Below are 12,387 nucleotides of genomic sequence, written 5' to 3'. Positions count from 1 at the left end.
TTTATTCTGCTTTTGAGCTACTTCCTCTTGTATTACACACTCTTCTGATTTACATCTCTGCTCCCATGACATTAAACCTGGGATGTAGACCTCAGCGAAGACATGCACTCAGAAAAACAACTACTGAATACATGGACAGCTTTGAATCCTGCTGACCTCCCCTTGTCTCCAGCTCTCCCTCAGCCCCAAAGCTCTCAGACATGTGCTCTGCATCCTGGACTTCCCTCTGGGATGTGTGCATTTCAAGGTTTTATTTTTAAATATAGATAGATAGATAGATAGATAGATCTCTATATAGAGAGATCTATATAGAGATCTATCTATCTATCTATATATATATTTGACAGACAGAGATCAAAAGCAGGCAGAGAGATAGGCAGAGAGAGAGAGGAGGGGAAACAGGCTCCCAGCTGAGCAGAGAACGCAATGCTTGATCCCAGGAACCTGACCCTGGGATCATGACCTGAGTCAAAGGAAGAGGCTTAACCCACTGAGCCACCCGGGCACCCCTACTCTTCAAGGTTTTAAATTCCTTAAGAACTTGGACCTTCCCTCAAAAACAGAGTATGCACTGTTTACTCCAAATAATAGTTAATGTGGATTTGAAGTCTCCACATATCCTGGAAGGAACTCTGTCTCCCTATCTCTGTAGTAAAGACCTCACTTACCCTAGCAAAGAAAAAAATAACCCAAGTAAAAAATGAGCAAAAGAGCCAAATGGCTATTTTTCCAAAGAAGATACGTGAATGGCCAACAGACACATGAAAAGATGCTCGACATCACTAATCATCAGGGAAATGCAAATCAAAATTACAATTAGGTATCACTTCACCCCTCTTAGATGATTATTATCAAAAATGCAAGAAACAGCAAGTGTTGATGAAGACCTGGAGAAAAAGGAACACTCGTGCACTGTTGGTGGGGATGCAAACTGGTGCAGCCACTGTGGAAGACAATATGAAAAATCCTCAAAAAATTAAAAATACATATACAAATGCCACATGATACAACAATTCTATTTCTAGAAATACATCCAAAGGAAATGAAAACACTCCATAGAAGATAGGTATGAACTCCTATGTTCATAGCAAGCTTATTTATAATACAATAATATAATACAATAGACAATTTGTGATTTGTATATCTCATATATATATATATATGTGTGTGTGTATGTGTGTGTGTACACACACACACACATGCACACACCCAGAGAAATATTATTTGGCCATAAAAAGAAGGAAATCCTGCCATGTGTGACAACAGGAATAAATCCTGAAGGCATTATGCTAAGTAAAATGTTAGAGAGAAAAAAAAAATGTTAGAGAAAGACCATACTGTCTGATCTTATTTATATGTGGAATCTAAAACACACACACAAAACCAAATTCATAGAAAAAGATATGAGATTTGTGGTCACCACAGGGGGTAGAGGAAGGGTGAATGGGATGACAGTGGTCGAGAGGTACAAACTTACAGTTATAAGATGAATAAGTCCAGGGGATGTAATGTACAACATCTGTAATTAACACTGCTGTCTGGCATATTTGAAAATTGTTAGAGTAAATCCTAAGACTTCTCATCACAAGAAAAAACATTTTCCTTTTTTTTGGTTGTATATAAATGAGATGATGGATGTTAACTAAACTTACTATATGGTAAACATTTCACGATATATGTAAGTTAAATCATTTATTCTGTATACCTTAGACCCATAAGTGTTATATGTCAATAATATCTCAATAAAACTGAGAAAAAAAGAAATACCTATCCATAAATTAAAAACAAAACAAAACAAAACACCGGGGTGCCTGGGTGGCTTAGCTGGTAAAACATCTGCCTTCGGCTCAGGTTGGGCTCCCGGCTTGGTGAGTCTGCTTCACCCTCTCCCTCTGCATCTCTCCCCTACTCATGATCTCTCTCTTTCTCCCTATCTCAAACAAGTAAATTAAAAATCTTAAAAAAAAAAAAAAGAGAGAGAGAGAGAACTTAGGGGCACCTGGGTGGCTCAGTTGATTAAGTGCCCAACTCTTGATTCCAGCGTCATGAGATCGAGCCCCACGTTGGGCTCCGCACTGAGTAAGGAGTGCACTTAAGATTCTCTCTCTCCCTGTCTCTGTACCCCTCCCTCCACCACATGCTCTCTCAAAACAAAACGAAACAAAAAACTTACCCAGAGAGATCTGGCCTTCGTCCCAGCTGTTCTAAACCCCTAGAATAAAGAATTTGGTTGGCCTTTGTTACCAGTTCCTGGGAAGGAGCCCAAAATCCTTGGGACTTCCCAAGTCATAAGAGTGTCAGGCTCTGAGAGTTTATGTTAATTAGGCAACTCAGGGTGGGGACCAGCATCATCAGTAGTCCACAGTGTTATCAACTGCAGGGCCAGTGACCCAGTCAATCACACCTACAGGCAACACACCGGTGAAACTCTGGACATCCAAGTTCAGGTGAGCTGCCCTGCTTGGGGGTCCTCTGAGGGTCATCACACATCAGGTGCCAGGGAGGTGGTACATTCTGACTCGATGGGGAGAAAACAGAGGAAGCTTCATGTTTGGGACCCTCCTAGCCCTCACCCTCTGTCTGTTCTGTTGGCTCGGTGGTACTGATATCTTTTTGTTGTAACACAGCTTCAACCCTATGTCTAGTGCTTTCCTGAGTTCTGTGGGTCACTCCAGCGAATTACAGAACCTGAAAAAGTAGGATAAACTTTAGAATTTGTAGCCAATAGGCCAAAAGTGAGGTCAGACTGGGAACCCTTGAAATTTGCAGCTCATGTCCTAAGTGAGGGCCGTCTCGTGGAGGCCATGCACTTAACCTTAAGTATAACCCAATTCCAAATAGTCAGCGTTAGAAGTCATTGCACTGGGTTTGGCAAACTCGAGACAGTCCAGCAGAAGGATCCAAAATATAGTCACAGGGCCTTCCTCATACACTTACCTGGATCCTGCCCTTCACAGAGTGCAAGGCACTGTAAAAGATCCAAAGTTCAGGAACCACTTTAGCAGTAATCTTTTCTATGTGACTTGAGGAAATCAGTAGGGAGAGGAAGGTCGGAAAGGAGGGGAAGGGAGTGGACGGGATAGAGAGGAAAAAAGCTGAGTGATGCTGAGCCACAGGAATCCTGCTCCACCTGAGAGAGCAGCAGGGGCCACAGGAATTAGACTAAGGCAGCAGGGCTGGTTGTGGGCCGCTGACAAAGACAACCCATTTGTAAACCAGGAAGATTATGGTACTTTTTCCAATTAGCTGAGGACGGATTTAAATTCCATTTACAAAGTGGTCATTCCTGACACGTTGAGATCGATGGCTTTGCCGAGGGCCCCTGTATGGCTAAGGACCTGTGGGTCCGATGTGACCCAGACTAAGTCCCACATGATGGCACCAGTCTTTTGCCAAAGTCCTAAACCTGAAGGAATGGCATGCCTGAGTACTGGGATAGGAGAGAGTCTGTGCCCATTACTCTCCTTCTACCTAGAGAAAGAACCCCAGGTCAGCTTTTCCATAAGAGGAGTTTCCAAGATGCCACCCATACTTGGAAGAAGCCAAGCTGAAACACTATTCAAGTCAAACTTTCTTGTTATTACTCTATCTTTCCCCGGGAGGACTGCACTAAAACAAATTCGGACACCTGTGGCCTCTTCCTTCTATGCAAACAAAAAGCCAGCAGCAACCCCAAGCTGATAAGATTAATCTAAAGAACAAATTATGGTGTAATTTCCTATGCTGATACTTTGTAGTTAATTTAAAAAAAAAAGGTTTCATTTTCCTATTGGTATGATTTCACAGGAACATTTTACCTGTTTCTGTGAGGTATTTTTTCTCCTGGAAGAGAGGTGCTGATTGGCCCCAAATGACTGACAACCTGGTGTAACGAAAATTTCCAATTTCCCTCATTTTCCCTCAGTTTCAGCAATTTTAAATCTATATATAGAGATATCTTTGTCAGAATTGCATTGTGAGCCTCTCCTAGTAAACTGATTTGTCTCATATTGTCATTGCAAACAGAGATCTATTAATGGGTCTCACCTCCCAACTGATTCCAACTCTGGTCTGCTTACTAGCACTCACCGGCACTTTCATCCACGGACATAACTTCAGTATTGCCATTAAGGAGATCATCAAAACGTTGAACATCCTCACAGCGAGAAACGTGAGTAAGCTATCAGGCACCATCTCTCCAGATGTTCTGGAGATGCCGTGGGTACTTCTTAGACTATGAGAAGAACACCACAGCGTCCAGAGAAGTTGGTGGTTGGTGGTTGGTGACAGCCAGGGAGCAGAGTGGAGATTTCTCTGCAGGAGCTTTTTTGTCCTGAGGGATGGTAGGAAGTTGGCTTGGTTCGAGGAAGGAGGGCCGCCCGGCCAGGATGTCCCTGCACAGTTGGAAGTGACTCTGTCTCTTGCCCTCTCGTTCTGGGCCAGGACTCATGCATGGAGCTGACCGTCACCGAAGTCTTCTCTGCCCCAAAGGTAAGAGCTGTTCCGGGGTCTGCTTTGGCATGTGAGTGGCTTGGGAGAGGAAAGCCATCCACAGGTGTTCAAACAAGAAACTTTTTTTAACAGAAAGTGAACAGACCCAAACTAACTACAGGGTGTTAGATGTTTTTAAGAAGGAGAATTCTGATCTTTACTCCTAAGCATGTTTTAGTGTTTCTGGTTTCACTTGATTTAGAAGATATGTAATGGAAAGCTTGGATTTTTGTGATCCTAATTCAAATCCTGGTCAAGGAACAGGTCCTCTTTTCCTCCTATATTCCAGCCTCGTACCTGGAATACAGGAGGTGCTTAATAAATGCTTGCTGAAGGAAAGTTTTTCTGGCCTGCACATTTCTGAAAAACCAAATGGTGTCACAAAAAGAGATATGGAGATTACAGGTCGAGGGAGCTTTCATTTTGTCTAAGAGACTTCCTATGGCAACAGAGAAGGTTATCGCCAGAGCCCCTCCTTTTCCGCAGCCTGGTCACCTAACAACCCACTAGCTCCGGGGGCGGCTCTCCAGAGACCCTCAGCTGTAATGTCCTGCCAAGCCCTTTCCAGCTTGGTCCAGAACTGCCCTACCATGTGGGGTTCCACACATCCCTGGCCCTGGCTGCTTGGGCATTTTGCCTTTCAGCCTCTTGCACCGTCTCACCCCCGCCCCTCTATCTTTAGTGGGAGGAGACAGATTTGACAGCTGATAGTGCATTTTCTCTGACAAACATATGACTACAGCCATGTCAATAGGTTTGTGCACATCAGTTCCTGTTTTCATGGAAACACAAGACTGAGAATGAAAAACCCAAAGCTTCAATTTGCCAGTGGTCTTCTAACTGCCTGCTTTCCACACGGACAGCGGAGATGGGGTGGCCGGGAGGGCAGCTACGCAGGTTAGCACAGCCACATCCCAGCACCGGGGCCACAGAACACATCCGTCTTACTTTGTGAGGAAAACTGTTCCTTGGGCTTTGTCTGGACCATCTCATTAAAGATGAGTCCAGGAATCCAATAGATAATACTATGTAATATCATAATACAATCATATATATTATGTAATATTAATACATAATATACCATATTCTTTAATAATACATATTATATAATTTTATCCTCTAGAATCTCATCCTGTTTCAGACTCTGTCCATCAGGATGCTGGAAGGATTTGGAGATTATATATACACATAGAATTATATAATATATAAATATAATCTATTAACATTTTATATACATAGCAAACAGCCAGGAGTCCACTGGGCTGTGCCCTGGCTTCTCCAGATGGCACCATGCTGCTGAGAGGGCTCTATCAAAGCCAAGGGCTGGGCCCCAAAGTGCCAAGTGTCTTGAAGTGACATAGATTGTGGCTTTAGCCATAGTTAGGCCATTAGCTAGCTCTGTGGCCTTTGGCCAGTCTCCATATCTCCTTGTGCCTCAGTTTCCAAATATGAAGATATGAAAGTGATTTTGAAAGTTGTTGGAATCATTCTTGAGTTAGTGGAAAGTGTTACTGTAAACTTATATAACTCTTGGTTAAAGGCAAAAAAAAAAAAAAAAAGGTTATAGAGGAGCAGTAATTCTAAGAAGGGACCCGTGGATGGAAAGGATCCAAATCTCTGTAACTCTAGTCTGGGCCAGTTCTAGAAGACTCATCCTCACCAAGGTGCAGGCCAGGCCGCACCCCCTTTCTGTTGTTCATGGCCATCCTCTTCATCAGTTATCACATCGGCTCTCACTGCACGGGTAGGCATCTGCTGAAGGGAGTCCTCACAGTCCTTCTTTCCTCCTGTCTCACTGGCCTTCCTCAAACTGCTTCTATTCCTCCTGAATTACCAATCTCCTTCCATTCTTTCTTTCCCTCCAAGATATTACAGAATAAAGAAAGATATTACAATATAAGGAATATTATAGATGTTACAGAAAAAGGAAAGACTATTATTTTCAAAACCCACCAAGGAGGTTATGTGGCAGGAAAAGTTACTTCCTTGTGTTCCCAAAAAAAGGACACCTTTCCAAAATCCAATGTATCAATTTTCTTTCTTTGGGGGATCAAGAATTCTATTACCTCCAAGTCAGGTGGGATCCTGTTCTTGGCAGTTGCTGGAGACAGTGAGGACCTGAGTCCTGGACTTCACAGGCAATGCTTGCCCAGTATCTCTGAAACTAAGGTGGTCTGAGAAAGAGCAAAGTGGAAAACAAGCAAGCTGGTCCATGACGGAATTCTTGGGTGGACCATTAGTGGGAGGTATTTCCACCTTTCGAAAGAGAGCTCGAATCATGATCCCTCAGAGTTCTTTGCCAACCCTCAAATTCTTTTTTTTTTTTTTTCCTAAATAGAAGTAAAAGACTTTCTCATGTATAGCACTGGCTCACTAAATTTGGGACGAGGTGGGGATAATGAGTACAAGACGATGAGGACCAGATGTTTATGGCCCTAAGTGAAGCTAGTCTAGAACCATGTTAGAAATCTAACAGCGTCTCTGCCACAGGAGAAGCCCTAGATGCTGTTCTACCCTTTGCCGATGTTACCTTGAGAGATGAGCTTCCTTCTAGCATAAGCCTAAGTTCTCCTTTTCAGTCCCTTTTCCCCAGCAACTGTTAACTGCAAGGTCCACTAGGCCCCCGAGTGAGGACACCCTCATGCAGGGAAAGCTGGACGAACAGACTGGCAGCCATTGGTACAGTGCAGGATCCTGTAGCTGTAATTCCAATGGAACTAAAACTTTAAGTTCTCCACAAAAACTGCCTTGAGAGTTGGTTCCTTTAAATTTTTTTTCCTATTTGATTCAAACTCTTTTTAATTCCTATTTTATCCTAATTGCTTGTAGAAACACCTTCGAAGAATCTGTCTAAAGAGTGTTTTCCTGTATTATAAGGCCATATACTCAAAACTGAGGCAGTTTAATTTCTAGACTCCAAGCCAAAGTTTCAGAAAAGTCACATGAGATTTTGATGAAAAAATAAGCAAAGGGGCTCTTTCTTTTTGGTCTTCTTGAACCTCATTGTTCTCTCTCCAGAAGCACAGTTATCTGCCTAGATGTGCACAGCCAGCTAGTGCCTGCCTTCCCCCTTGACTTCACCATCTCTGCTCAACCACTAAGCCTCCAAAGATATGGAGACTGAGGGGGGTTTCTTGACTCTCACAGCCGAGACACTGGTGTTGCTCTTAAACTTCCAACTACAATCAGAGCCCAGGAGAGCTCTTAGCTGGTTCATTAAGTGCATGTCCTTCCAAAGGCCTTGCCAATGGGCCATCAAGGCCCACAAAGGAACAGGGAAGTTTTTGTAGCCTAGGGTTCTAGTACCTCGAGTCTAGGTCTAGGTCTAGATCTTCCTGGAAAGATCTTCTAGGAAGAAATCTTTCCGGAAAGATCTTCCTGGAAAAACCCCTAAAATATAAAATGCACTTCTAGAATTTAACCCAAAGAAATTAGAGATGAACACAAAGATTTACACCAATGACTCACTGCCACTTTATTACCCAATTATGGTACACATATGCCGCGTGGGCTCCCATGCAGCTCTCAATCCCGTGTTCTTATATACTACTCAATGACTTAACGCTTGTACTATGTATTGTGTTAAAAGGCTAAAAAACAGATCAACAGTTGGTCCTCATTTTTTTTAAAATGTATTTTTTAAATGGGAAGATATTTATCAAGATATCAACATTTATCTCTGGCTGTTGGGATTGAGAGAATGCATTTTTGCTGAATACATATTATCTTTGCAGTAAACATATTACTTTAATAATCAGAAAAAAAAATGCAAGAACTTTAAAAATTGCCCCGACAGTACTTCTTATCTAAATCCCCTGCTGATTTATGTTAATGTACATTGTGACTCATGGGGTCTAGGGGGCAGGCATGTGATTCTGCATTTCTAACAAGCTCCCAGTTGATGTCCGTGCTGCTACTTTCTGGACCACACTTTGGGTGGCAAGGGACTAAAGCATGTCCTCACAGAGGCAGGAGACAGCAGCTTGATCTGAGCTGGATCAGGCTCAAGCTAAGACCACTCTCCACACTCCATGACTTTGTTCTTCAGTGCAAAGTGAGAGGACACACCAGGCCTGATTTAGACTGTCACAATACCTCTTCCAGGTTGCCAAAAGAGCTGTTTTCCCACCTGTACATTCCCTCTTCTAAGGCCCAAACATCTCCAGGAAGAGCCATGTGGCCAAACACACATCTGGGCTGCCACCATTCCATAGAGGTTCTGACATTGCACCTTCTAGGCCAAAGGCCTCTTCTAGAAGCTGTGTCCGTAGTCCAGCTCGATTGCACCCTTTCCCAGAAGTTTCCTCTGAACTTGCACCTAGCCCTAATCTTGGCACACCTCTCCAGCTCTATGGGCATATGGTCAGATGTCTCCTCTACTTACAAGGACTCTGAGTTTTGCACATGCTGCCATCTCCCACCATGGGGTAGGCTAAATGGAGAGCACGGCTCAAAGCACCAACATCCAGGCCAAAGGATGGGCACTCATTTATTCAATAAACATGTAGGATTCTACAGAAACCTGGACTTTAAAACCTTACAGCACCGAGGCAGAGCTCAATCTGATGGCAAGCTAATATAGGCTTGCCTGGTAGAGAGAAACAGACCTAGATCATGGGCAGAGACCGATGGTCCTGGACTTAAACCCCCCACTCTGTCATTTACTAAGCTGAGTGTCTTTACTCAGGTAGCCTTTCAGCATAACCATCCAAGGGAAAAGAGAAGTTTGCTGCATTTGTAGGTAATGGGGAGGGGTGGTTTACTGAGGCCAGCAGCCTTCATTCACATGAAGGGAATATCTGAATACCTGATCCACAGTGAGCAAACTCACTTTCTCTACTTGCCCTCCTGAAAAGAAGCAATTACAGGGAAAACAGTCTCTCCCATGTTCCAGATAGAGCTGGCTTATAGCTAACTGTGACATTTCTCTTTCTAGAACACAAGTGAGAAGGAAATCTTCTGCAGAGCTGCAACTGTGCTTCAGCAGCTCTCTACACACAATTGCTCCAACAGATTGCTCAGAGGACTTCACAGGAACCTCAGGAACATGGCAAACATGGTAAGCTCAATCATGCCGACCACTTGGCTCCTGACAGACAGCAGCCTAACTTCTAACCGGTCCTCCTTAAGAGTCTTAATACCCTTGATTAATTAACCCATTCGTTGCCTTGGCAACGAGTACAAGGTGCTGTTCTAGACACTAGGGATACAGTGCCTGCTCTCACAGAATGTTCTAGTGGGGGAGTTAGAAAAGCAAACAAACAAGTAATATTATGTCCAGTAGTGATAAGTGCTATGAAGAAAACTAAAGGAATAAAGAATATAGGGGTCATGAGGGAGAGGGCTGACAGTTGGTGACATTATCTGAGCAAATATTTGAATTAAGTGAAGGAGCAAGCTACATGACTAACTGGGAAAAGAACATTCCAGGCAGAGGAAATAGCTGTGCAAAGGCCCTGAGGTAGAAATGAAGTTCACATGTTCAAAGATCAGTAGGAAAGCCAGGGTGGCTGTATCAGATTGAACAAAGGGGATTTTAGTAGATCACATGTGGTCTCTGGTTTCTATCCTAAGTATGGCAGGATTCACCCACAGGGTTTGAGCAGAACAGAGACTACAGTCTGATTTATATAATTTAAAATGATCATTCTGGCTGCTGTGTGGTAAACAAATTGACTAGGGTTAAGCACAGAAGCAAGCTACCCTACTGGGAGGCCATCACAGTAATCCAGGTTGGAGGTAATAGTGATTTCAACAGACTGGGAGCAATAAACATTGGATTTGGGATGTAACTATACATAGAGCCAGAAGACCCACTGTGAGGGGTGAGGGAATGAGTAAAAGGTGGCCTCTCAGTTCCTAGCCTGAGTCTTTTGGGAGATGGTTGGTGCCTAGAAAACTGGGCGCAAAGCAGAGCTGGAGGTTGAGCACAAGATCAGGAGTTCAATTTATCAATGCTAAGTTTGAGGTACCTCTTGGACAGCCAAGGGGAGATGCTGAGATCATAGAAAAGTCTGAGCCTTTGGGGAGAGGTCAGAACTTGTGATATAAAATGAAGAGTCCTCAGAAAGACGTTATTTAAAATCCTAGATCTGAATGACATTGAGCAATTCAAGGACTGAGAACTGAGCCCAGAAGCACTCTCACAAGGGTCAGGAAGAAGAGGTCCAGTAAAAGAGACTGAGAAGTAGCCAGTGAGGTAGTAGGAAACTGAAGGGTGTGTAGTGCCCCAGATAGCAAGTGAAGAAGCTCTTAGTAAGGAGAGATCCAGTGTGTCACAGGTATCGGAAGGTCAGGTCGGATGAAGATGAGAATGGCCACAGGATCTGGAATGATAGCCTGACTGGAACAGGTTCCACAGAGAATACCAGTAGGGAGTGAAAAAAAAGGGGCAGTGAGTACAGAAAACTCTTTGGAGGTGTTTTGCTATAAGACTGCAGAGAAACAGAACAGATGAAGAACAGGAGTGAGTAAGGAAGTTCTTTTGAGGTGGGGCATGTATCCAGCATGTTAATATACCAGGGAATGGTCCAGTAGGGAGGGGACAATTGATAGTGTAGGAAAGAAGAAGAGCCCAGAAAAGATGTTATCTAGTGCCAAGTGGAAGAACTGGGAAAATTCATCCCCTTACTGAGCTTATCACCCGATTTCTAAGGGAAGGTAAAGGAATAGGGATCTGACACAGCACTTGTTCTGTTTAATCCTTTTAATTATCCTATCAAGTAGGCACAATTGTCCCCATCTACCAAGAGAGGAAAGTGAAGCTTTTATAAATGAAGTAGTTCATCCTGAGCAATGTAATTAATAAACTGACAGAGCTGAGGTCCAGACTGAAGCAGGGACCTGGGGTAGGTAGCTGGAATCCTTTTCACCAGAGGTGTTGTCAAGCTGGAGGATTGCTCTTCATGGGCAGGAGGGCTAATGGAATGAATCTCTCTCTCTGCAGTCCAGGTGGCCACGCAGAAGGCCTAGTATGACAGTAGGCATGTCTGAGCCTCCCCCTAGGCAGAAGCTAGCTGTGGCATACCTCTCCAGTCTGTGGCACCCCCAAAGGTATCCAGTTAGTGACCATTTCTAGGAGTTTATTAGCATGCATAGAAGACGAGCAAACCGTGCTGGCCTCATGGCAGAGACAGACTCCCAATCAGACTAGACCAGAGGCCCTGCTTGTTTGAAAGAACTGTCTGGGTGGCAAGTGCCAGAGAAGACCTGACTCAAGTGGACAGGCATGAAAGACATACTCAGTGACTTAGCAATGAAAGCTAATGAAATGTTTCCTTTGCAGACCTGTTCGGTGAATGAAGTCAAGAAGAGTACACTGAAAGACTACTTGGAAAGGCTAAAAGTGATCATGCAACAGAAATACTACAGGCACTGAAGCTGAATATTTTAATTTATGAGTTTTTAATAGCTTTATTTTTTAAATATTTATATATTTATAAATTATAAAATAAAGTATATGCAGAATCTAACAGCATGGATGTCACTTCAATGGCATCGGCTCTATTTACTGGACAACTTTTGGGGAAACCAATTTAATTTACCAGGAGACTAAAATTGGTATAGAAGTAAAAGAAGAAAGACTGTTCGCCTCTCAAGGAGTTCCACTTCCAGATGGGGATGTAATGCACAAGTGATTAGAGAATATGAGGTCACACAGGACATGATAGGAGAGCGAGCACACTGGGTACATGAGTACCACTAACTACCAACTAATGCTGAATAAAAAAAAGCTGTTAACTGGATGCCTAAAACAATCCTCCCCCACTGGCCCATAGCTGTCACACTGAGTCTGTGCGGTGGGAATGGAACTCCAGCACACTACATGGCTCTGCACTGAACAAGATTTAAAGTCCTGATAATGTAAATTCCCTTGATTTTCAAGTCTTAGAACCAACCAGTAGACAAAGCACAGAC

General features: G+C 43.4%; 1 protein-coding gene across 1 annotated transcript; it reads left to right on the top strand.

The window, feature by feature from the left end:
• Positions 1-4,015: 4,015 nt before the first annotated feature.
• IL4 (interleukin 4) lies at positions 4,016-11,848 on the top strand (the record flags this gene model as incomplete). Its single annotated transcript, XM_082723373.1, has 4 exons — positions 4,016-4,150; positions 4,423-4,470; positions 9,407-9,529; positions 11,756-11,848. 4 exons carry the CDS (start codon positions 4,016-4,018, stop codon positions 11,846-11,848), a joined length of 399 nt encoding a protein of 132 aa, XP_082579499.1.
• Between the last annotated feature and the right edge of the window lie 539 nt (positions 11,849-12,387).

The sequence above is a fragment of the Mustela nivalis genome (genome assembly GCF_964662115.1).
Source record: "Mustela nivalis genome assembly, chromosome: 3".
NCBI classification, from domain to species: Eukaryota; Metazoa; Chordata; class Mammalia; order Carnivora; family Mustelidae; genus Mustela; species Mustela nivalis.
Note: the sequence above shows the minus strand (reverse complement) of the source record. Positions and strands in the feature narration are given on the sequence as shown.